Below are 27,164 nucleotides of genomic sequence, written 5' to 3' on the forward strand. Positions count from 1 at the left end.
CTCCCACAAAGCCTTCACGAAGCTACCACGAGCCCCAGGGACACGCAGCTCTGCCTCACGACCCTACAGATTCAAAATGGCAAAGCATTTTTATGTCAGTGATTCTCTCTCTTTTTCAGGTTGGGATTTTTTGCTTGTCCCATTTAGAATTAAGAGCTGTTTGGGGCATTCATCACCCCTGACAGCTGCTAATGCCCCTCAACTCTGCACAGTCACTGTGCTAAAATATTTGGAGAAAGTAACGGGACTATTTGTTTCTATTTTGGACTGCACCTGTCCACCTTTCAGTTTATTAGTCTTCCTGTGACAATGGCTAGTTCCAGATGCTTATGGGGAAAGTGAAAATCCTCCACAGTGGAAAATTAATACAAGGGAATGGGAGCCAGCCCCTTTCTGTTACAGGTAAGCACGTTGTAAAATTCCTTCCATAAGCCAACCACATCCATGTGAAAATCGACTTTGGTTTTTGTTCTCTCATGATTCCTGCTAGGAATCCTGTCACGAAGACTGTGCTGTTGAGTAAAACCAAATTGTATTTAAAAAGAGGGGAAAGTAACTAATTGTTTTCAAAAGCTTTCCAGCTGTAATTGGAGTTGCTACTCTTATACTGTGGTCCTCCAAACTGCACAGTGGTTGATATGATGATGTACAGCAGAAAGTAGAGCGGGGCAACTTTCCAGCTGGCTGGTAGTCCTGGGCCTGATGCAACCCAGGCAGCGGTTGTCCTTCCTGCCTTCCTGAACAGGAGCTAATCCTTCTGTGAAGCCACGTAGACATTACAGCCAGGCACGAAGCAGCCTGCACCACGGAGCAGCACAAAGCTCATTTCACGATGATGTTGGTCATGCCTCCTGGTGCCACAGAAACTGGCCCAGGCACCCTTTGAGCAGAGCAGCCCTGAAAGATGTCCAAAGCAGCCTGCAGAGCTTGGAGAAGCCAGTCAGTGGTGGTTGTATTGGAAGTCAAAGTGGCTAGGAGGTCCAAACAGCTAAGATTACAGTAAAAAATGGGGCAAACTTGTCAGCCAAGAGTCAGAGTCAGCCAAGCTGACTCCTCACGTGGAGAAAAATAACGAACACACTTCCAGTCTCCATAGGCAGAGGCAGTGTTTCTTCATGCTAGAGAAGATGGATGTGTCAGCGTGCTTAGCCTGGATATCCCGGTTGACTATCACTGAAGTAGAAGTATCAAGGAAAATACACTGCGTGGGTTTCTGAACGGTTCTGAAAAACATCGACCCGCTCTAGTAAAGCATTCGGAAAGGTCTCAGCGCTCCACCTCACAGCAGCAGAGCAGCCACAACTCCAAACACCGCCAGCATCCGCGCAGCCCCACTGCGGAACACCGTTCCGGAAGCGGAAGCGGAAGCGGACTGACGTCCGCGGCGGAAGGGCGGTGCGTGCTCAGCCATAGACTTCCGGTAGCGCCGGCGGTTTGTGTTCTTCGCCCGCCGTGCCGCCGGGTGCGGGCGGCATGGCCGTGAGGCGGGCGCTGCTCGTGCTGCGGTCCCGCGGCGCCCTCCCGCCCGCTTCCGCCTCCCCCACGCGGCGCGGCCTCAGCGCCTGTCCGCGCGAGGGGGCCGCCGTCAGCGTTGGCTCGGTGTGGGCCCGGCGCGTGGGCCGGGCCCGGCGCTGCGGGGAGAGCGGTGAGAGCGGGCGGGCGTGGGGAGCGGGGAGCTCCTGTGTGGCTCGAGCAGTACGTCAGTGTTCTGCTTGTCTTTCTCAGGTGTCAGCGACTCTGCGTCTTCGTTTTTACAGAGCAAGGGCAGTGTTTCCTTGCTGGGAAGTAGGAAGTTTTTTTTTGACACTCACGCTCTGGTGTGTCTCCTGGAAGAAAATGGTAATTTGCTACGTACGTTCCTTGGGGGGGTCGTGAGGGGTTTCTTAGCTTGCAGAGCTCGGTTAATTAATCCGCAGCAGTGTGCAACTGTTGGAATGCGGTTGAACGTGGGCTGCTGCAAAAAAAATGCAGCTCTTGGGGTGGAGTGTGTATGCTGTATAAAATATACCTTCTCTTACCCTAAAACGTAAGGGAAGAGATCATTTTGGGTTCATGATGAAGTACCTTTGCTACCTCAGTAGCATGAGGAAGAAGGACCGCATGGCTGAATTGCATTGTGATAGCTCACCGCGCTGGAAAGGAGGGATCCCAATCACTGGCTCCTCCTGTATAGTTTCATCCTTCGTGTGTGCCAGCCTAACTCTCAGGGAACTTTACGTGTGTTGATAGTGATAGGACCTGGGGGAGTGGTTGAGAGGTTGTGGGTACCCCATCCATGAAGGCATTCAAGGCAAGGCTGGATGTGGCTCTGGGCAGCCTGGTCTGGTGGTTGGCAACCCTGTCGACGGCATGGCGGTTGAAACTAGATGATCCTTGAAGTTCTTTGCAACCCAGGCCATTCTGTAATTCAAACTACAGTTCTTTTTGATTGACATTATTCTGAGACATGAATGAGCTCATAGTGCAGCTGTGTGAGCACTGGGACACATACATAGCAGCAGGAGTAAGGGTACGCGCTTTTGGTGACGGCAAATGATTAAAGCAGCTCTGCTGTTGAAAGTTACTCACTCTCAGACCCCAGATTTGCTTTCTAACATTAACCTGCCACATATTTGAAACTATGTTTTGTGCTAGTTCACCATGCACAGAGTTCAAAGTGTATTTTAAGATGGACTCAGAACTTGGCAGGCCTAAAATCAGAGCTCTTTGTTGGGAATTGCTGAGATTTGCATATTTTCCATGGTACCACTTAAGAGTGTACTGAAGGTAGGTATCTGCTTTTGAATGCCAGGTTTCTTATAATTACCCAAGAGATGGCATTCTGTAATACTTCCAACATTAATCTTGCTGATATTGTAATAGTGCTGTACTGCAGAAACAGCTATGTCACAGGCGTTATTTTGGAGTGGAGGAACTTGGTTGTATTGCCCGGTTGTGCTCTGCTAGTGCTAGATGGAGAGGAATGTACTTTATTACCTTTCATAACTGACTGCTTTTTTAAAAAACTTTGTAATGTATATTAGAAGTCGATAATCTTCATCAGCTGTCCAGCTGAATGTTGTTCTATTTTGTTTTACTTAGGATTCACTACTCAACAGTCGGAAGTGATTGTATCTGCATTAGTGAAAATCGTGAGCACCAACCTGGATACGATTTACAAGGACATGGTGACCAAAGTACAGCAGGTTAGCTCAAAGAGGGTGGAAGGGTTAAAGTCAGTTGAAATCCGGTATGTCTGCTAATGAAATGCACATTGCTGTATTATTTACTGGTAGACCGTGTTTAAAAACTTGAAAGTGAACAGCTATCCCTGAATATCCACCGGCTGTTGAGTTTTGTCTTGAATCTATCAAGCAGCTATCAAAGTGTTGTGATGGACCTTGACACTTAGGAACTACCATCTGGTACAATGTTCATGAGTTTTTTGTTTCTTTGTTTGTTTCTTTGTTTCCTCCTAGCTTTATTTTAACCTGAAAAGGCTTTTACTCAGTCATAGGAGATACTCTAAACATGGATTTAACTATTTACAGCTCCTACATTATTTTCTCTAGTTATACAGCAGTGAAGAAAAAGATTTCCTCCTGTAATTTACCATTCTGTTATGTGGCCTGTTTCTAAATATATCTTTCTGTCATAGTGACATTTATATTGTACTAGAATTGAGCTAAACTTCTTTGCAATGATTTTAGTGTGTGGTTAGTGTAGTTGTATGTACTGATAACGCTCAGGAAGAGTATGTTTTGGATGCTGATTTTGTAAGTTTTCTGTTTCCTTTGCTGCATGTTATTCATGGTATACTCTAAATCCATGCAGCATATATATATAAACTGGTGAGAGGAACTGAAGAAAACTTGCTTGGAAATAGACTGGTAATTCTGAATATCTAGAGATCCATCTTGGCTACCAGAAAATTGCATTGACTTGAAGTGAATTTGTGGGGGGATTGGCTGTTTTATTTTTGGGAGGGAATCCTTAGACAAAGTGTACGCAGGTAGATCTGTGTAAGCATGTGGACGTGAAAGTGTTGAATATTGCTATGTTATGCTTTTAGGCACTTCAGCCTCCAGAAATAAAACCAAATTCAGCGTAAGACACATTTAGCTGTATCGTGGAACTTAAGCATCTTTTGAATGTGATTAGCAGTATCTAGTATGCTGGAATTCCCACACATAAGTGAGTCAAATAGGCAATGCTAGTGGGAAGAAGTAACTGAAGTTCTTAGCTCTGTGAGGCTGTCACTTTACAAACAAAGGATTTAACTAATTTTATGGTAACTGAGTTGCTATCTTCATGTGAGAAAACTGTTTGGTGAAGAGGAGAGAGAATGAAAGTAAGCTGGACACATCAGGGAATAAGAAAGGAGATATCCATGGCAGTAGTCTTCCTGCAGATCTTTTGTGATACGTCCAATACACTGACCCACTGCATTTTTTTAATTCTTTTTAAAGTGCTGTAGTCAGGTAGCCTTTTCTAAACAGTGCTGTAAATTAGACTGTCCTTACTTGTCAAAAACGAAGTTATAGTGTCAGATTTTTAATGGTATTAGTCCAGAATCAAAAGCAAGGACCTGCTTATTAGTGGTAAAGTTCAGCAATGAGAGGGGAATCCCTGTTCGCATGTGGATAGTGTAACATCTAGAGCAGAATCTACAGACCTTTCCATCCTCCAAAATGAAGAAGGATGCTTGTTTGCCATCTGTCAGCTCACTTCTGTCAGTGAGAAGAGTGTTTAAAAGTGTAAGTATAGTGCATGATTCTGCTCAGCTGAATAGGAAAGTGGAGTGAGCTCTCTTCCATGGGAAGGTGGAAAAGGAGGAAGTTACAAGAGTAGGGTGGCACTGGGGAGTCTTGGTGTGGAAGCTGGCTTTCCTCTTTTAGCACAGTGGCACCTTTTCTCCCTTCTCCCTAAAGCCTTTGCTAGGTTAAGAATTTGAAGGCTTAGAAGAGAGTATATCCTAGGCTATTAGTTGAACTGTTCTGATCTGTTAGAATTTCTGATTACAAATGATTTACCACAACTTGCTTGTTTCGTCACTTTCACTTGGTCTGTCTTGCTTTCTTTGAAACTGAAATAATCAGTCTCAAATTACCAGATTAAAAATTTCAGAGTACCTGAATAGCCTGTTGTATTTGTACGCGCAGATGAGAAAAACATTATGGCTACATGTCCTGAGGCTTGTCTTCTGTCTTTTAAAGGAGACTGCTCTTCAACAAGTTATGTCCCATATTGATGGAGTGAAAAAGGATATGATTATATTGGGAAAAAGTGAGCTTTCAGCTCTTCGTTCAGAAAATGAGGTAAAAATCAGTATCTTCGACTTGTACCACTTGTTTTTCATTAAGGATGTAAAAAAGTGGTTTGTACCCAAGGTACAAACTTGGGTGCTGATATGGTTTAACACCGAATTATTAATAACCTCGTGAAGGGGCAGGATGCACCCTCAGCAAGTTTGTGAGTGATCCAAAGTTGGGAGGAGTTGCTGACCAACAGACTATTGATGCCTCTCCATCCTGATGGAAGCTGGAAAAATGGGCTGTTGGGAGTCTCGTGGAGTTTGACAAAAGACTTAAATCTTCCTGGTTATGTGTGAAATAGAGAAGAAAGCAATGAGGGAGGAAGAAGCTACTGAGCTGTATATCCTAAATTGTTGATGCAGCTGTTGCTCTTTTTTGTTAGAATAATTTTCATACATTAATAGAAGATGCTACAACTATTCCTATTTCATATTTCTTCTGAAAGAAATAGTGATAGATTAAGTTACCTTAGAAGTGTAGAACTTACCTAGAGACCATTCAGGGAATTGCTGGCTGCATTTTGATGCTTAGCAATTTCTTTTTAAGGCTAAACAAACCTATTGCTTACTGTCTTGCTTACTCTTTTTGCTCTCCACTCCTATGCTACTTGCTGCAGTCTCCCATCATCTTGGTGGCTCTCTCCTGAGCTTGTTCCAGCATGTCAACATTTGTCTTATACCAGAGAGCCTAAAGCTGGACACAGCTTTTTTGGTGCAAGCTCACAAGTGCTAAACATGGGAGAATAATCACTTACCTTTGGCTGTGTTTACCCTTGCTAATGCCATCCTGTGCGTTTGGCCACCTGTAGTGCTGTGGGACAGTACTAGCTTCTGTCCTGATGCTTGGAAATGTGCACTACTGAGTGAGTACGTATGTGCATACACTTGGGTCTGTCTACACACATACTGAGGATATAGATGGATTTAAACCACATTCATTCTGCCTTCTGTTGTGGTTTAACCTGGCAAGTGGCTGAGCATCACACCATCATGTGCTCATTCCTCCCCCTTCCCAGTGGGATGTGGGAGATAATTAAAAACTAATAAAGTAAAACTCATAGGCTGAGATAAAACTATCTGCTAAAATAGGGGAAAGGAAAATAGTATGTCTGTATAATAGATATAACAAGTGATGCACAAGTAATTGCTCACCATACCAACTGCTGCCCAGCTAGCATCCTGAGCAGTGGGAGAGAGAGGGAGATGAACTCCAACTCCCTTCAAAACTCCTTCTGCTTGATATCATTTGGTATGGAATAGCCCTGTGGCCAGTTTAAGTAAACTGTCTTAATTCTGTTCCCTCCCAGCTCCTTGGGCCCTTCACTGCACGTAGTCTTGGCTCTGTATATGCTGCTGAGCAGGCAACTACAAATACCAGTGTGTTGTCAACATTATTTTTCTCCTAGAACCTGAACATAGCATCGAACCAGACACTGAAAAAAAAAACATCCATTCCAGCTGAAACTAAGACACCTTCCTTTCACAGTGTGGATTATAGTAATTGCTACTAATCATTGAAATTGCCTATATTTATAGACTGTCGGTTTCTGTGTACAATACTAAAATGTACATTTCTTTTCTGCTCTCCCAGAGAATAAAACTTGAACTCCAGCAGATAAAGAAGCAAGTCATGGTAAGATACTGTACCAATATAATCAAGAATTATCACGTCTCTTATTCACTTAAAAAATGTTGCTGTTACGATTTTATTGTAAACGTTGTGTTTGATTGTTGTATATATGGGATAATGAAACTGAAATTGAGGGGACAGATTGGGCTGCAATGAAGTCAGTTTCACATGTATTTAATTTATTGCGAGAGAATTGTAAACTGTACAAGTAACTGAATTTAAATTTAACTGTCCAGAATTTGAAATAGCTTTTAAATGTCTTAGCCTCTAAGTTTGGGACCAGTATGCTTGGTCCCACTTGCCTGGGAGTGAATGACCTTAGCAAGAAAATGTGTTTTTTGGAGGAAACTCACTTGTTAATTATGTACAGGTTTAAAGATCAGTGCTGTGTTTCTGCTCTTTATAGTTTGCTTCTCCTGACTTACAGTCGAAATAGCTTTCTCTCATCAAGACTGCTTCAAAACCTATTACTTAGATGAACATGTAGCTTTTACACAGACAGAAATTCTTGCAAAAATGATTAAGGTTGGAAACTGTTTCATGTTAGGAAGGGCTTAATGCATACTAGCTTTCAGAATAAAGTTTTTAAAATACATTCAGCATCTGATTTTTGTCTTGAACTTCATTGTTTTGCTTGCATATAAGTATATGAGTTAGCGTATTCAGTGGTAGAACGTGAAAGATCTGAGTCATCTTTGTTTTGTTTTTTTTTTTTAACTTAAATGTCTTTAAATTTAACTTTTTACTGTAAATATAAAATAATTTTAATGATTACATTTGCTCATACTTCTAAAGGACAGATTGACACAGTGTTGTAAAGGCTTCAAAATAACACAATCTTTTCATTAAATTGCAACATCCTGCTGTAAGGCCATCTAATTACAACAGGTTCAAAAATCCTAGCATAGAAATTGAGTGTCATTATTATTCATACTACTTAATGAAGTCTTGTCTAGCTGACATCAGTCTATTTGAGAGATGTTTACTTGTTTTTAACTGCAGAATATCCCAGAACATCATCAATCTCTTGAATCTCCCACACATTCATCCCATCAGTAGCTTGCCTTATGACAAAGTGTCATCTGGCTAGAATTCCTGCAGGGAATTTAATTTAAAATGTCAGCTGTCACTGAAGATGAAGTAGGAACTGCTTAGAGTTATCCATGAAACAAAATACTTAGTGATAGTTTTAAAAGTTATGTGTTTAAAAATAATAAACATTTTCCGTCTAAGTTGTCAGTGTTTGTTTTTTTTCTGAGAGCCTAGATGCAGTCTTTAGAAACATTTCCTTTTAAATTTTAAACTTGTAAACTGTTTTAGTTTATAATAGTAGAGCTTAGTTTATAATAGTAGAGCTTAGTTTATAATAGTAGAGCTTAGTTTATAATAGTAGAGCTTAGTTTATAATAGTAGAGCTTAGTTTATAATAGTAGAGCTTAGTTTATAATAGTAGAGCTTAGTTTATAATAGTAGAGCTTAGTTTATAATAGTAGAGCTTAGTTTATAATAGTAGAGCTTAGTTTATAATAGTAGAGCTTAGTTTATAATAGTAGAGCTTAGTTTATAATAGTAGAGCTTAGTTTATAATAGTAGAGCTTAGTTTATAATAGTAGAGCTTAGTTTATAATAGTAGAGCTTAGTTTATAATAGTAGAGCTTAGTTTATAATAGTAGAGCTTAGTTTATAATAGTAGAGCTTAGTTTATAATAGTAGAGCTTAGTTATCTTGAGTATCAGGATTCCTTCATGGAAGTCCAATTTCAAAGTGTACCTAGGCAAAGATTTCTAAAATTAGTGAGTTGTAGGTTTATGAAACATGCCCAGAATTTGTAGAAAGTTGTGTTCTTTATCAACTCTTGTTTTCAGTGTTCTGGTATAAAAGTAGTCAGTTTTTTATTTGTTCCAATGAGAATGAATTCATCCTACAGACCACAAGTGGAAGGGCAAGAACACTTGTACTTAGGAAATCTAAGCACATTGGGTGTCTCGAGAATCCAGTTCCTCTCTAATTAGAAAGAGGCACAGTATTTTTGTCTAACTTGTTTTTGCTTACAATTAAATAGAAATTCTTGTTCACTGCTTTATCCTTTGTATTCCCATAAGGATGAAATTACCAGAGTTCATGCTGACAACAAACTAAATCTAAACCTAGAGATGAGCAGAGTAAAAGAATTGGAAAGTTCTGTTCACTTTCTTCTTAGAAACATCTAAAAATTGAATAATCTCTGAATTTGGATAAGAACGTCTGTTCAATATTAATCTGTAGTATTATTCCTTTTTAAGATGCTATTAATCCAAATTAGTCATCCTTGAATGCTGTAATATGGGGTACAGTGGTGGGGAGTTTCTTTGTATGTCTGTCTCTTTTGATATTGTTTCAGTATTGACATTAATGTACTACGGTTAAATATTTCAGTTTTTTGCATTTAAACATTCCAACTAGCTGCCTGGAGATTTTCTAGAGCTGTGCTAGTAATATATCGTCACACTGAGTTAAGTATAAGCATTTCATTATCTTGCCATTACTGAAGATATTTCCTTTCCCTGTAACGGGAGAATTCAGTGTGGCTAGTCTGTCAGGCAGTATGTGTTGTGAAAGTAGTTGTGATTAATTTTCATTGTAACTGATACTGATTCTGATTGTTTTTGACTTTGAAATATGTGTAGAATTTAATTGACAAGCGTTTTAATTAGATTAACAGAAATGAAAAATTAGAAGATACATAATTTTGCATTAGATGGAGCACTCTGAGTAGAAATTTGGTTTTAGATCTTTTTTGAATAGCTTTTATGAACCTGAATTTCATCATTGAAATGGACACATCTTTTAGTGACATTTTTCTGCAAATTTTAATTCAGTCCCTTTATCACAGGTGGGTAATGAAGAAGTAATATTTACTTGCAATCTCAACAGTAAGAAATGTTGGGGTGTAAGTCACTTTCTGTGTATGCCCCCTTGAAGTTGTCGCCTGCTTGAGATTAATGCTGAAAGAGATTATCTTAATTTGCCAGCACTCATGTCAGCCATTTCTTATGTTTCAAACTCTAAATGCTTTATCTTTTAATAAGTTCACTCTCCAGCAAATGTGAAGTGGAAGTCTTCATTACCTAATGCACATCTGCTTATGCCCTGATTTATATCTGCAACGATACAGATTGAATTGAAAATCCTGAAGTATGGAACAAACTTTCACTTACATTCGTGTGCTCTTGCATCACTGTGTCGCTCAAGTTTGCTGTTTAGAAATATCAAGATGCATCTGACAGAACTGCATTTTCTCTGAACTGCAAAAAAAAAAAAAAAAGGACTTAAGGGGAAATCTCCCTGTTTAACTTCAGAGTGGGGTTAACCTTGCCTTTCTTCTTATGTACTTGTATTATTACAGACATGTTTTGGTGTTTTATAACAAAAGGATGCATTTTGGTTTCTTGAAGCTCAGTTTAAAAACCTTGGGGCTGACCTAGCTTCTAGCCACAAGGCAAACTTGAACAAATGCGGACATCAACAGAGTGGCTTGCAGAATATAAATTATTCAGAAAACATCTATTTTGATAACAGCACCTATACATAGTTAAGCAGAAACTATTTCAATCTATGTGTTACACTGTTTATTTTAAATGTAAATCTACCTTTGGTGGTGATAACCAGATTGTTAATATGTGGTTCTGTCCATGCAGAATCATAGAATGACTTGCATTGGAAGGGACTTTAAAGACCATCGTGCTGTGGGCAGAGTTGCCACCTACCAGATCAGGCTGCCCAGGACCCCAGTCAACCTGGCCTCAAGCACCTCCAGGGATGGGGCACTGTTATGTTAAACTTCATACATGACTTTTAAAAATTGCATTGTTTTATAAATGTTTTGCCATGTTAACAGGTTGAGGAATTTCACTTTGAGACAATATATGCTACTGATTTCTTTTTTTTGTCCTTGTCATCAATTTGCAGAATTTAGTAACATATGTTTTATTAATTATAGACACATTATTATTTGTCTCTTTTTTCTATGTTTGTAGCCTTATGCTATTTCTTAATTGGATCTTTAGATCTGTTAGAAGTTCAAATAGTGTTCTGGATCTTTAAAGAGAGTTTTTCAGCGCTGAGGCGTTTATGTAGGTTAGTCTGAGTTTGATGACAAAGTGAGATATACCTCTAGACTGGAAGGAAAAAGAAGTCACTTTTCACATGGGAACATCAGGAGATGAAGTTATTGCTGTGTAACTGAGGATTCTGAGATGGGAGCCTGATGACTTAATACTCTGCACTGATGGCTTAGCAGCTGTCCTAGGAGTAACTGAATTGCTTTAGTAGCAGGTAGGAACCATTACAGATGTCAAATAATGCCTGTTCATGTATCAGAAACCTGCCTTAAAGGTATGCTTCTTGAATGTGTTTACCTTTCCTTCAATCCAGATAACCAGAGTTTCTAAGTAAACCAGGACTTCTGATTTATAGTACCTATCTTTCAAGTGTTTCTGAACCAGTGACTTGACATGAGATGCAAATGTTTTATGTTTACCAAATATAGCATTTTCAGTGGTGTTCCCCAGGTGTTGTTCGGACCATTTCAAAATTTTGAATAGAGAATTGCCGTAATGCTGGTGAAACATCTTTGGTAGCTGAGTTTGCTATGACAGTTTAAAAACCACTCCCCTTACTGAAGAAGGCAGATGGTTCAGTCTTCTTGGCATTCGTATGCTCTGTGAGTTAGTTAACTGCCCTATTTCCTCTTCAGAATCACAGGTCAAAATGCAGGTCTGCCAACTTTTCTGCCAGCTGCTTTTTAATGTATTTCGTTGTTCCAGCTTGTGTTGAACACCTGTCTAAATTCAGCTTTCCAAGTGACAGCAGTCACCTTGCAATACTCTCTTTCAAGTGTTGTCGGACAACATGGTCGTTCAGATTCAGTTTTGTAGAAAACTGGAAAGCAAAGAACAGAAAAGGAAGCATGCTTTTAAGCATTTGGGAAAAGGCTTAAGGATGATATCATATTTATCTGTCTTTTTTTTTTGTTTTTCCCTTCCAGCATTCACTTAATGAAAGAAAACTACTCGAAATGAGGACAGAAATAGTGGAATTGGTAAGAACTTGGTAGCTTGTTATTATATAACAAAGCTTTTTTTACTTGTCTTAGAGAGCTGGTACTATTTTTGAAGCTGCTCATGCACTTAGACACACTTCAATGTACAAAACGTCATTGAGATTTGTTATTTTTCTATGTATTTCCATAGTGTTACAGATAACTCTAGCATCTACAGAATAGGAAGGCTTATATATGTTAGTACATCATAACCTGTTCAGTGGGCTTTTGTTTGTTGGTTTGTTTTGAAATTTCAAGTATGTAGCATTTTCTGTAGGCAGAACACTTAAGGTTGCTTTTCGTTTCTTTAAATCAGTGACGTTTTCCGTGTTCAGTGGAACTGAAACACTTATCTTGATTGATTTGGCTTCATTTTAGCAGAAACCTTTACTAAAGTATTCCTCTTCGTTTTGTTTCATTACTGTAGAGAATTATTCACAGGAAGACCTCTAGTCATAAATCATTAACTGATGACAACGTTTCAGTAGTGATGATTTGAAAATACCAGCACCAGAGCAGCAGCTGTTCTGACTTTACAAGCTTGATCTTTCAGTCCTTTCTGAGTAATAATTCCATCTCATTTTTTTCTATGAAGTCCTGTCTTCTGTCATAATCAGATTCTGACTTCGTCATTCTGTAGACGTTTCTGCAGTAGAATTCACTGCAAGAAGGAGACATGGTTTTTACATCAAAAGACCTATTCTGATATTTCTAAGGATCCATACGTTTTCATGCTTCTCCAGTATGTTTCTATCACAAGAGTCTCTTAGACTTCTCAATAGCTATTGTAATTGAGATGTGACTTGAATGTCTGTGGGCCAGGTGACAGATTAAAGTGAGTGATTATGCTGCTAGATTGAGATAAGAAGGCACCCAATTCTGCCATGTTCTAGATTACATGTTACTGAACGTGCGATGAAAGTGTACTGAGTTCAATTCCTTAGATATGGCAAGCTAGGAAAAAACTCATTTGCTTTGAATGCAAATTACTTCATTAACGTACATTTAAGGAGGAGTTGGAAGTACAGTTGAGAGGAATGGGTTACATTTCTAAATAAACATGGAACTGTTCAAATTATGTTTGTTTTATTTTCTAGCATGCACAACAAGATCGAGCTCTGACGCAAACAGGCAGAAAAATAGCATCTATTGGACTGGAATTGTGATTGTTAGTATAAAACTGAAACTAAATGTTTTGTGGCTTGGAGGCGCTCTTGTTTAAGTAGGATTAGGGTTAACTGAATCGTGCTTACTTCTTGTCACGGTGTTGTCCGTGACAGTGACCCAAGGGAAAACCGAGAAGGGAGAGGGGAGAGAAAAAGAAACTGCGTCAGTGGCCGCGCTGCGCGGCCGCCCGAGCAGAGCCGCGCTCCGGGAGGGGGAGGGGGAAACAGCGGGAAGGGATGGGTCGACAAGAAAACAACGGCACGATCTGAGCAGGAACGGTAACTTTACTAAATCCAATAAAATTGAACAATTGAAAGAGAGAGGAAAAATTTTCAAACCAGAAGCTATACGCTAAGGAGGACCTGCAGGGGAAGCACACGTGCTGAACCTCCACGGCAGCCCAGAGCAACGCGCCCAGACCGAGCGCCGCCTGCATCCGGTGCGGAGCTCCGCCCCTCCCCTCTGCTGCTCCCCCAGCATTAACTCCTTCACTGCTGCGTGATGCTCTGATGTGGAATACCGGCATCAAAACCACAACATTCCACCCCTTATTCCACATCATCACATCATGCTTAACACACATCTATACATAACCAAACAGTAATAACATGAGTTACATAGAAACATATATATATATATATATATATACATACATACACACGTAATTACAGACTGCATTCCCCCAGCATCAAATTCCCTTGTGGGACACACTGGACATCCCCATTTTTATCCATTACCCACCAGGTGCACCCAGGTCCCTGCGCAAAAACGGTTCCACGGAGGGGTTTGCCCTTTCCAGAGGCTGGAAGGACCCACACCGCTTTTCCCAACATGCTCCTCACATGTACCACAGGGACCTTATCTCCCTCTATGGTCTGTAGGGAGCCGGACTGTGTAGGACCCTCTCGGTTGACTGATCCCCTAGTGTTGACCAGCCAGGTGGCTTCTGCCAGATGCTTCTCCCAGTGCTTGAATGTCCCACCACCCATTGCTCTCAACGTGGTTTTTAACAACCCGTTGTAGCGCTCGATCTTACCAGCAGCTGGTGCATGGTAGGGGATATGGTAGATCCATTCAATGCCGTGTTCTTTGGCCCAGATATCCACAAGAGAATTTTTGAAATGAGTCCCATTATCGGACTCAATTCTCTCTGGAGTGCCATGTCTCCATAGGACTTGTTTCTCGAGCCCTAAGATGGTGTTTCGGGCGGTAGCATGGGGTACTGCGTATGTCTCAAGCCACCCAGTGGTCGCCTCCACCATGGTGAGCACGTAACGCTTACCATCGCGAGTTCGTGGCAAGGTGATATAATCAACCTGCCACGCCTCCCCATATTTATACTTTTCCCATCGCCCTTCCTGCCAGAGGGGTTTCATCCTCTTGGCCTGTTTAATTATGGCACATGTGTCACAGTCATGGATAACCTGTGCAACGGCATCCATAGTTAAGTCCACCCCTCGGTCTCTAGCCCACTTACAGGTCGCATCCCTTCCTTGATGGCCAGAGGTCTCATGGGCCCACCGAGCTAAAAATAGCTCTCCTTTGTTCTGCCAGTCCAAATCGATCTGAGACACCTCAATTCTGGCAGCTCGATCTACCTGATGGTTATTTTTCTGCTCTTCAGTAGCTCGATTCTTGGGCACATGAGCATCTACGTGGCGCACCTTTACACCCAACCTTTTTGTTCGGGCAGCAATGTCTTTCCACAGTTCAGCAGCCCAAATAGGTTTACCCTTCCGTTGCCAGTTGTCCTGTTCCCACTGCTGCAACCACCCCCATAAAGCATTTGCCACCATCCAAGAGTCAGTATAAAGATATAGCATGGGCCACCTCTCCCGTTCAGCCACATCTAAGGCCAGCTGGACGGCCTTTACCTCCGCAAATTGGCTTGACTCTCCTTCTCCTTCGGTGGCCTCTGCAACTCGTCGTGTGGGGCTCCACACAGCAGCCTTCCATCTGCGATGCTTCCCAACAATACGACACCATCCATCAGTGAAGAGGGCATACGTCTTTTCATTCTCTAGTAGTTCGTTATATGGTGGGGCCTCTTTAGCACGTGGTATCTCCTCTGATGGGGATGTTCCAAACTTCTTGCCTTCAGGCCAGTCCATGATCACCTCCAGGATTCCTGGACGGTTGAGGTTCCCCATCCGAGCTCGCTGTGTAATCAGTGCAATCCACTTACTCCAGGTGGCATCGGTAGCATGATGGGTGGGGGGAACCTTTCCTTTGAACATCCAATTCAGCACTGGCAGTCGAGGTGCCAGGAGGAGCTGTGTCTCAGTACCAATTACTTCAGAGGCAGCCCGAACCCCCTCGTATGCGGCCAAAATCTCCTTCTCAGTTGGAGTGTAGCACTCCTCTGAACCCCTGTACGCTCTGCTCCAAAATCCAAGGGGTCGGCCTCGGGTCTCCCCAGAGGCTCTTTGCCACAGACTCCAAGTGGGACCTTTCTCTCCAGCAGCAGTGTAGAGCATGTTTTTCACATCCTGTCCCAACCGAACTGGCCCCAGGGCCACAGCACGGGCTATCTCCTGCTTGATTTGCTCAAAGGCCTGCTGCTGTTCAGGACCCCATGCAAAATTATTCTTTTTCCGAGTCACTTGATAGAGGGGGCTTACTATGAGGCTGTAGTTTGGGATGTGCATCCTCCAAAAACCTACTACACCCAGAAAAGACTGTGTCTCTTTCTTGATAGTGGGTGGTGACATACTGGTGATTTTGTCAATCACATCTCCTGGAATGTGACGACGTCCATCTTGCCATTTTACTCCTAGGAATTGAATTTCTTGGGCAGGTCCCTTCACTTTGTTCCGTTTAATAGCAAAACCAGCACCCAGAAGAATCTGGATTATTTGCTCTCCTTTTTTAAAAACTTCCTCTGCTGTATCACCCCACACAACAATGTCATCAATATACTGGAGGTGCTCAGGTGCCCCACCCTGTTCCAGTGTGGTTTGAATCAGCCCATGGCAGATGGTTGGGCTGTGTTTCCACCCCTGGGGCAAACGGTTCCAGGTGTACTGAACGCCCCTCCAGGTGAAAGCAAACTGTGGTCTGCACTCTGTGGCCAAAGGAATAGAAAAGAATGCATTGGCAATGTCTATAGTGGCATACCACTTGGCTGCTTTTGACTCCAGTTCATACTGCAGCTCCAACATATCTGGCACAGCAGCACTCAGCGGGGGTGTGACTTCATTCAGGCCACGGTAATCTACCGTCAGCCTCCATCCTCCACTGGCTTTACGCACCGGCCATATGGGGCTGTTAAAAGGTGAGTGAGTCTTGCTGATCACTCCCTGGCTCTCTAGCTGACGGATCAAGTTATGAATGGGGAGCAAGGAATCCCTGTTGGTGCGGTACTGCCGTCTGCGCACTGTTTTTGTAGCGATAGGTACCTGCTGCTCTTTCACTTTCAGTACCCCCACAACAGACGGATCTTCTGACAGGCCAGGTAAAACAGACAGCTGCTGAATGTTGTCTGCATCTACAGCAGCTATTCCAAAAGCCCATCGGTACCCCTTGGGATCCTTGAAATGTCCCCTTCTGAGATAGTCAATACCGAGTATGCATGGAGCCCCCTGTCCAGTCACCATGGGATGCTTCTGCCAGGTTTTACCGGTGAGGCTTATTTCTGCCTCCAACACAGACAGTTCCTGAGAACCCCCAGTCACTCCAGAAATATGAATCAATTCTGTCCCTTTATAACTCGAGGGCATCAGAGTGCACTGTGCACCAGTGTCCACCAGTGCCTTATATCTTTGTGGCTCTAATGTGCCAGGCCATCTAATCCACACAGTCCAATACACTCTGTTATCCCTTTCCCTCCCCTGGCTGAGGGCAGGGCCCCTCTATTGGTTACCTGCAGTGACGGGAGCAATTTCATTGGTGGCTGATCTCTGCTGTAGTTCTCTCACCCGTGCTCGCAGTACAGGAGTGGGTTTTTTATGCCACTTCCTCATGTCCTCTCCGTTTTCTCGTAAGAAGCTCCACATGGCCACACGTGACATGATGTTACTGCCGTCATTTGCTCGTGCAGAGGGGCGGTTGCCTTTGGTGGCCGAGACTTTCAACAGTTTGATCAATTGCTTCATCAGATTCTTTGCGTCATGCTCGTCTTCATCACGTGTTTCCAATACTGACACAGGTTCATCCCTATTCATCAGTAATGACAGTTCGTCCAGTATAGTTTTCTTTATCTCACCTACTTCTTCTGCTACTATAGCTGCAATGGAAGCACGTGATGGTGGAAACTGTTGTTCAAAGTTTTGGAGTGTAATAGTTAATTCATAAACTGGGAGTCATAAGTTCATAAGTTCATAAGGTTGGAAAGGACCTATAAGATCATCTAGTCCAACCATCCTCCTATCACTATCTCTACCCAACTACTAAATTAAGTCCTTTAGCACCTCATCTAAACGCTTCTTGAACAGCGCTAGGGATGGTGCCTCAACCACCTCCCTAGGCAGGCCATTCCAGTGCCTGACCACTCTTTCAGAAAAGAAATGCTTCCTCAGGTCTAATCTAAATCTTCCCCGGCGCAACTTGTGGCCATTCCCTCTCGTCCTGTCATTACTTATCAGGGAGAAGAGACCTACCCCCTCCTCACCACAACCCCCCTTCAGGAAGTGGTAGAGTGCAATAAGGTCTCCTCTGAGCCTCCTCTTCTCCAGACTAAACAATCCCAGCTCCCTCAGCCGCTCCTCATAAGACTTGTGCTCCAGACCCCTCACCAGTTTTGTTGCCCTTCTCTGAACACGCTCCAGGGCCTCAATGTCCTTCTTGTAGTGAGGGGCCCAAAACTGAACACAGTACTCGAGGTGCGGCCGTACCAGAGTTGAGTACAGGGGGATGATCACCTCCCTGCTCCTGCTGGCTACACTATTTCTAATACAGGCCAGGATGCTGTTGGCCTTCTTAGCCACCTGGGCACACTGCCGGCTCATGTTGAGCCGAGCATCAACCAACACCCCCAGGTCCTTTTCCTCTCTACATTCTTCAAGCCATTCTGCCCCAAGCCTATAGCATTGCATGGGGTTATTGTGGCCAAAGTGCAGGACCCGGCACTTGGTCTTATTGAACCTCATCCCATTTAGCTCAGCCCAGCTGTTCAGCCTATCCAAATCCCTCTGAAGGGCCTCCCTACCCTCAGGCAGTTTGACACATCCTCCCAGCTTTGTGTCATCTGCAAACTTACTGAGCCTACACTCAATTCCCTCGTCTAGGTCATCAATAAAGATATTAAACAAGATGGGCCCCAAAACTGACCCTTGGGGGACACCACTCGTTACAGGACGCCAGCTGGACTTAACTCCATTAACCACTACCCTCTGGGCACGGCCCTCCAGCCAGTTCTCCACCCAGAGAAGAGTGAACCTGTCCACACCACGGGCTGCCAGTTTCCTTAGGAGAATACTGTGGGAGACCGTGTCAAAGGCCTTGCTGAAGTCCAGGTAGACTACATCAACAGCCTTTCCCTCATCTACCTGTCTGGTCACCCAGTCATAGAAGGAGATGAGGTTGGACAAGCACGACCTGCCCCTGGTGAACCCGTGCTGGCTGGGTCTGATCCCTTTATTGCCATGCACGTGTCGTGTGATCTCCCTCAATATCATCTGTTCCATAACTTTCCCTGATACCGAGGTCAGGCTGACAGGCCTGTAGTTCCCCGGGTCTTCCTTACGGCCTTTCTTGAAGATGGGAGTCACATCGGCAAGCCTCCAATCTTGTGGGACCTCTCCAGATAACCAGTAATGCTGATAGATGGCAGAAAGTGGCTCGGCAATCACCTCTGCTAGCTCCCTCAGCACCCTTGGGTGGATCCCATCTGGCCCCATGGACTTGTGGCAGTTCAGATGGAGGAGAAGATCTCTGACCGTCTCTGCTTGAATCACAGGGGGTGCATTATGCACCCCGTCCCGGACTTCCAGGTCAGGGCAAGTACCATGTGGATAACTGTCCTGTCTATTAAAGACAGATGTGAAGAAGGCATTGAGAACCTCAGCCTTTTCCTTATCGTCTGTGGTTATATTGCCTGCCTCGTTGAGTAAAGGAGGGAAATTTTCCTTAGTTTTTCTCCTGCTGTTAATATATTTGTAAAAGGGTTTCCTGTTCTCCTTTACAGCAGTAGCCAGCCTAATTTCAAGCTGGGCTTTAGCATTTCTAATTTTCTGCCTGCAGATCTTGGCCAGTTCTCTGTAGTCACCCCAAGTGCAGCACCTGGGCGACCAGGCAGCAGCTCGGGAACCGGGCCGGGAAGGCCGGGAGTCAGCCCGAGCACAGGACCTGCACGACCAGGCAATGGCTTGAGTACAGCTGTAAAGCCCAAGTGTACTGTTGTATCAGAAACTATTTCTTCCAAAAACCTAGTGACGAGGCCTAGCAATGGACAGATAAATGGAATGAGATCTCTTCAAGGGCACAGACCTGTATTTTGATCACATAACCTAACTTGAAAATACAAAAATAATGCTATTAAGAAGCAATCTCATGATCATAGAATCATAGAATTGCTCAGGTTGGAAAAGACCCTCGAGATCATAAAATCCAATTAAACCAAACCATACCACCCTAACTCTAACAACCTATCACTAAATCACGTCCCTGAGCAGCACATCCAGATGGTTTTTAAACTCATTCAAGGATGGTGACTCAACCTACCTCCCTTGGGAGCCTATTCCAGTGCTTAACAACCCTTTCTGTAAAGTTTTTCCCCATAACCAACTTAAACCTCCCCTGCAGCAACCGGAGGGCATTTCTCCTTGTCTTGTTACCATTGATAAGAGATCAACCCCCCTCTCACTGCAATCACCTTTCAGGTGTTTGAAGAGAGCAATAAGGTCTCCCCTCAGCCTCCTCTTCCCCAGACTAAACAGCCCCAGTTCCTTCAGTTGCTCCTCATAGGGCACATTCTCCAGGCCCTTCACAAGCCTTGTTGCCCTTCTTTGCACCGCCTTCAGTACCCCAGCATCCTTTCTGTACTGAGGTGCCCAAAACTGAACTGAAAAATTTGAGGTGAGGCCTCACCAGTGCTGAGTACATGGGCAGGATTGCTTCCCTAGTCCTGTTCATCATCCAATTTCTGATAGAAGCCAGGATGCCATTGGCATTCTTGGCCACCTGGGCACACTGCTGGCTCATATTCAGCTGACTGTCCATCAGCACATCAAGGTCCCTTTCCAGCAGGCAACTTTCCAGCCACTCCTCCCCAAGCCTGTAGGATTGCCTGGGGTTGTTGTGATCAAAATGCAGGTCCTGACACTTGGCCCTATTGAAACTCATACAGTTTGCCTTGGCCCATCAATCCAGTCTAACCAGGTCCCACTGTAGTGCCTTTCTACCTTCCATCAGATGAATGCTCCCTCCCAACTTGGTATCATCTATGAACTTACTGAAGGTGCATTCAATCCCCTCATCAACAGCATTGATAAAGGTGTTGAATAGGAGTGGCCCCAGTACAGAGTCCTGGGGAACATCGCTCATGACTGGCTGCCAACTGGATTTAACTCCACTGACCACAACTCTTTGGGCCTGGCCATGCAGCCAGTGTTTCACATAGCAGAGTGTATGCCCACCCAAGGCATAGGCAGCCAGCTTCTCCATGAGGATGTTGTGGGGGACAGTGTCAAAGGCTTTACTGAAGTCCAGGTAGACCACATCGACAGCCTTACCTTCATCCACTAAGTGGGTCACTTTGTCATAGAAACAAAACCAGGTTTGTCAAGCACGATCTACTGTTCATGAGCCTATGCTGACTGGGCCTGATCCCCTGGTTGACCTTTAATTGATCTGTGATGGATTATCTGTTCCATAACCTTCCCTGGCACTGATGTGAGACTGATAAGTCTGTAGATACCGGGATCATCTTTCCATCCCTTTTTGAAGATAGGCATCGCATTTGCCAGTCTCCCGTCCACTAGGACATCCCCGGTTAGCCAGGACTGTTGAAGGATGATGGACAGTGGCTTGACAACCACATCTGCCAATTCCCTCAGCACTCTAGGGTGCAATCCATCTGGCCCCATGAAGTTGTGAGTATCCAGCTTTTGAAGCAGATTCAAAACCATCTCATCGTGGTGTATGCAGGGCCTATTCTACTCCCCATCCCTATCTTATAGCACAAGGGGCAGCGTGCCCAGGGAACTACTAGTCTTAGTATTGAAGAGGCAAAGAAGACTGCGGTACTTAATGCCTTATCCTGATCCTTGGTCACTGTGTTCCCCTCTGTGTCCAACAAGGGATGGAGATTCTCCCTAGTCCTCTTCCTACTGCTAATGTATTTATAGAAATATTAATTGTCCGTCACCTCAGTGGCCAAGTTCAGTTCTAGCTGGGCTTTGACCTTTCCAATTTTCTCCTTGCACAGCTTCACTACGTGTCTGTAATCCTCATAAGTTGCTTGCTCCCTCTACCAAAGACCATAAACTTTCCTTTTATTCCTGAGTTCCAGCCAAAGATCTCTGTTGAGCCAGACTGGTCTTCTTCCCCGTTAGCTTGTCTTCTGTGACTTGCGGATAGTCAGCTCCTGCAGCTTTAAAATTACTTCCTTGAAGTTTTCCTATCCTTCCTGGGCTCCCATGCCCTCCAGAACTACCTCTTAAGGGACTCTCTCAACCATCGTCCAAAAGACACCGAAGTCTGCCCTCCGGAAGTCCTGGGTGGCGGTTCTGCTGACTCCCCTCCTTCCTTCAACAAGGATTGAAAAAAATCTATCACTTTGTGGTCACTTTGCCCTAGACAGCCTCCAACCTTTACATCCCCAACACTTTCCCTGTTAACAAGCAGCAGGTCCAGGAGCATGCTTCCCCTTGTTGGCTCCCTCACCGTCTATGTCAGAAGTTATCTCTCACCCACTCTAGGAACTTCTGGGACTGCTCCCTTCCTGGTGTATTATATTTCCAGCAGACATCTGGGAATTTAAAGTCCACCACAAGAGCATGGGGTAGAGACCCTGAGACCTAACCCATCTGTCTATAAAGTATCTTATCCACTTCTTCATCCTGGTTGGGTGGCCTGTAGCTGGTTCCCATAATAATATCTGTCTTATTGGCCTTCCCCTTGATTCCAGACCGTTAGCTCTCAACCCTACCATCATCATCATTAATTTCCAAACATTCACATTTTTTCTTAAATGGGAAAGAAAATAGTTCTGTTCATAGGGATTCAGAAAAGACCAATTCAAACTGGATGCGTTCAGATAAAGACTATTAGGGTCTTCAGAAACTTGATTTGTTTAGCCTAACAAATAAACACTGATGCTAAATTGGCCCTTAAGTGCTCTCAAGGGTACTATGTTAGAAGCAAACACACAAAAAATGGAAATAATTGCATAAGGTGAAAGACATAGACTTCCCATTATTATGTTTAGGATGGAAATTATAAAGAATTTCCTGACCACTGGAGCTCTCCAGTAAAAGCATCAGGAAGAAATCTGTTTGGAAGACCTGCACCAGCAGATGCGATCATGTTATATTGCGTCATATCTACGTTAGATAGCAAAGTAAAGATAAGACTCTATAGATAACCTATCTCCATTCCAGGTTTACATAAAAACTGGAGAGAATTTTTTTTTGCTGTTTTATTTATTTGGTTGTTGGTTTCATTTGTTTCTTTATTTGTTTTAGCTATCTGGAATATTTTACCAGAGTTGTACATACAACGTTGTGTCAGGACTATGTCAGTGATTTTTTTTTTTAACAGAAATTTCTGTAGACCAAAAACATGTGTCATGCCCTAGTGTTCAGTGAGTCTGAAAAATGTGATTTTAAAGTTTGTTTTTGTTTGTTTGTTTTTGTTTTTTTCAATGTTCTGATCTTCTGCCAATCTGAGATCATTTACTGTAAAAGTCAAGACAGCACTAATGGGTTACTACCCTCAATACAGCACAAATATGAAAGGGATGAAAGAATGTCTACATTCTAAAGTGCACTAAGCCTCATGTTCACACTGAAATCATCTCTTAAGTTTCTGGTTTTTTTAGTGTATGTCTGCATCTAATTATAGATAATTTGAACTTCAGTTATCTTCCCTTCCTGCTAGGTCCTCAGCAGATGAACAATCTGAGGAAACATCTTTACCCTAGCTGCTTTTTACCTCACTGCACTGCGACTGATCTTCTGATCTGCTACCAGAAGTCCTGAGGTGAAAAAGTGTGTGATTGCATATATACATGCACATAAGTGGTGAGGCAAGGAGGGACATGTTCACTGTGCCCAACTCCTAGCACTGATGTCATTCAATTCTTTGATGGTCTTCCATTTCCACACCTTCCCTACTCCGCCTCGAGGTACAAGACTTGGATTGTACTACCATCATAGTACCACCTTGCTCCCCCTTGCCTCAGGTGCTCTCCTGGTACCTCAACCTGCTCCTCACCATCCTGGTCCTGCAAGTCCCTCACTGTGGGCCTCAACTTCATTGAGAGAAACAGGCAGCAGTCGCCATCTTGAGGAGGAATGGACAAAATGGAAGCCCTTCCTGGTGCTGTGGTGGCACAAGTGTCCTCTGCTCCTTTCATCCACCCACTTTGGGGTCTGACAGTGCTGCCTTGCCAGCCCATGGCTTATCACGGTTCCTTCCACAGTGCCACGCAGAACCCTGTTTTGTGTGCGGTTCAATGGCAGTGCCTGCTGTTCCTGAGGGCCATGTCCTGCTCTGCCCAGCCCACAAGGCAGCTGCAGCAGCTGACACGTTCTGGTTTGGTGATGAAAGGGAGACGAGTGGTTTGGGAGATATGTGCCTTCACCTCACCCATCCTCGGTTATTTGCGGATTTGTGGGGGTTTTCTGGGGTGAAAAAGAACTCGCAGCTTGGTCAGGAGGCAGAGAGAGCATGTATTGAGGGAACCATGATAAACAACCAAAACAAAACATAAGGTCAAGCAAATATGACAGAGGGAGCTCTCCAAGAAGATGATGCCTATTGCTCAACATGGTTTATAGTCCAAGCAACACGTAAATTCAGCAAAATAGGGCTCTCCTGGAGCTGGGAGTAGGGAGGCACACAAAGAGCAGAGCACAGAACAGGCAGCGTGTCTGGGGCAACAACAAGCATGCGGTGAGCTGGAAATACTCAGCTATGTGGCGGGTCTCATCCAGAGCAGCAGCAGAAGCTTTCAGAGATTTCTTGGTTAAAAGAAATAAATCAGATGATAGCCTTTAGTGTGAGATAGCAAATCAGTTACTGTTCCTCACACAAGCTGTATTGCAGCTGAAAATGACTGTGGGAAAATTTCCTAATTTATCCCGTTGCGTTTCTTTGTTTTTTTAAGACGTGAAAAGTAGTTGAACTTGGAATATCCTGTGGAAAAGAAGCTTACACAATCAGTGTTTGTTCCACACCTAATAATTTTTGTAACTCTCTGTCTGGCAGAACAGTTTTTGACCAAAGTTAAAGGAGAGAGAGTGTTAGACATAATTGTTTTTTCTTCCAACTTTTCATAAAACTTGGCAGCAGGACAAGGGAAAGGGAGCTGAGTTCCTGCCTGGACAAGGAAAAGGCAAGCGGATCCCAGCTGCCCGGCCAGCACCCACGTGCTGACAACAAGCAAATGTTTTTGTAGCTCCAGACTGTCCCAGTCTAACGTCTGGTGGTGGTGACAGTGCCACAGGAGGCACGAGGGGAGCTGGAATTCCTGTGGCGGAGGGGAGGGAGATGTGGGACAAAGGATGTGAATCCATAGGAAACCAGGCTTCCTTAGTTCTGCTGCTCAGGAAAAACATGTTTGTCTAAGAACTGTTTTCTGCCCCAGCACATGCATCAGAAACAGATTAGATTCCTATTTTCTTTTTACCTTGCTCAGAAATGCCTCTGGCATAAAACTTTTCTGTTTCTTTCTTCCTGAAGGCATGGCTCTCTCCTGGAGGCGAACTTGGAGAGGTCGCGTCTTATTTCCTAATGGATTTATTTCTTTGTTTATTTAAAGTCAGATGAACTGGGCTTAGTAACAATAGTGAATGTTTGCTGCCTTTTTTAATCCTCTTGGCTCTTCAGAGGCAGCATAATGGAGGGAAAGCAAGTGAGCTGGATGTGATTCCACGTTGTGTATGCGCACTGAGAGCAGAACCTGAAGACAGTGCCGTTGTGCAATGTAAACAAGGCATACATCTGTCCTACAGAACCCTTGCAACCGGTGATCTGAGAGGGAAGGAATCTGATGGATTTCTGAAGCAGAGGATGAGCTACAGCACTGGCAGGAAGAACAAGATCTTTTTGTTTTCTCCTAAACTAAACATATTTTATATACACTTCTTGAAATAATAAGCATGGAAAGAAACAAACAAACAAAAGAAAACTTGTACAGTTGCTGTTCAAAGCAATGCTATCTGAGGGAGGTTTTAATCCCCAGGGAGAGAGAATAGGAGCAGTGTTCTGTTTTTGGTCTTATGGTCTATATTATGCTCATTACAATGATATCACTTAACATAGCAGTATCCAGATTCCACCAGGACATGTGTCACAGAAATGCACATGCTGATAATTAAAACAGATTTTTTCGAATGCTGCTTCAGGTGCAGACAAGAAGCTTTTTAGGCAGCTGCATAATGAAGAAAAAACAACAAAGGAAGCTGAAACCAAACTTGCAGGACAGCCTTAGTACACAGTCACTGATACAGCGCAGGGTGCAGCATTCTGCTCGTGCTCCATCTGTGCTGAGGATGCCAGCCAGCCTTTCCAAAACTGAACTTCTATGGAAATCTGCCCACTGCTTTATTATTTCCTGCCACTAGGCTACCCCACGTCCAGCCATTAGCACTGTGCCTTTCATGGGCAACCACTTGATGCTTCATGCAATGAAAGGCACAGAAAGCCCAACCAGTAGCTCTGTGCTTGGCAGGGCTAGGAAACATTACTGCCTGGCCCCTTCTAGACAGCAGATTTGTGACAAGGAATACAGAGCAATTACCCTAAGTGCAGTTTCATCAAATGCAATTAACTATCAGTTTTCCAACTTTTGGCCAAATCCCATCTTGGTGTTATTTGCCTTGAGCTCCTCCCATAGCAGCTAGTGCATGAGTTGAGGAAACACCCCAAAAAACCTCACATCTTTCCTGTCCCAGGGCTGCTGTGACTCGAGGACATCCAACCTCCTCTTTTGAAGCTGACCTAATTCCTTCCATTCTTGTAACTTCAGAACAAAGTTTTTCAGGCTCTTTGTCAACAGAATGTGTTAGTATTCCAAGGTGTCTTGGAAGGGAAAAAGAAAAAAAAAAAAAGAGTAATGAAAAATAACCTCTTGTTCATGGTACATAGTGTGTGTTTGGTGGAGGAAGAGAGGAACAGAGCCTAATTTTAAGGCTTTCTGACATAGTTCACCTTGTTTTTACGTGTTTTGAGACTACAGTAAAGCTTGTGTTGCACGTGCGCAGTGACTAATGAATTAGCTGCAGCCTTCAGCTCAACTGATAGGGCCAAACCACACACACTGTCATGCTTACAGCCTAGCAGTTCAGACCTGCTTTTCAAAACAAGCACTTCAAATGTGTCATCAGAGGGCTAAAATACACGCGATCGGCTGTGAGAGCCCCAGGCTGAGCCACAAAGGTCCTGCAGGAACCACTTCTCCCCGTGGGGCAGAGGGGATGGATGGGGTTTTGACTCAGTGCCATTTCTGCAGTAACTTGCTGTAGTCTGTCAGTGTTTGTTCAGTCGCACCTTGTCAAACTGGTTTACGTTGCTTCCTGCCTCACTGTTTGTAAGCAAACTTTTTTTTCTTTTCTTTCCTTATACTCTCCAGTGCTCAAAGGTGTGCTACCATTGCTTTTTTGAAAGCATCAAGTTGGAAAAAGTGATGCACTTCAGAGGCTTTGTCTGGAGCTCACGATGCTGGAAATCACTTGCTTTGGTTCATTTCAACTGCTAGAACATATGACTGAGCATAGCACCGTGCACTGGGGTCCTTGCACGCCTGCCCCATGCAGCTCGAGTGACTGCACTTCTCTGCCCTGGCACGCACCCAGCAAGCGGCCTGGAAGTGCTTCTGCAATGAGAGTCTC

At 43.7% G+C, this 27,164-nt stretch overlaps 1 protein-coding gene across 1 annotated transcript; it reads left to right on the top strand.

The window, feature by feature from the left end:
• The first annotated feature begins 1,473 nt into the window (after positions 1-1,473).
• LOC136058893 (mitochondrial calcium uniporter regulator 1-like) lies at positions 1,474-13,169 on the top strand. Its single transcript, XM_065752675.1, has 8 exons — positions 1,474-1,645; positions 1,726-1,839; positions 3,082-3,185; positions 5,196-5,297; positions 6,885-6,926; positions 9,026-9,106; positions 11,950-12,003; positions 13,101-13,169. The coding sequence occupies exons 1-8, from the start codon at positions 1,474-1,476 to the stop codon at positions 13,167-13,169; spliced, it is 738 nt and encodes a 245-aa protein (XP_065608747.1).
• Positions 13,170-27,164: the final 13,995 nt, after the last annotated feature.

The sequence above is a fragment of the Cyrtonyx montezumae genome, unplaced genomic scaffold (genome assembly GCF_038088225.1).
Source record: "Cyrtonyx montezumae isolate F1298 unplaced genomic scaffold, pur_monq_1.0 scaffold_8, whole genome shotgun sequence".
NCBI lineage: Eukaryota > Metazoa > Chordata > Aves > Galliformes > Odontophoridae > Cyrtonyx > Cyrtonyx montezumae.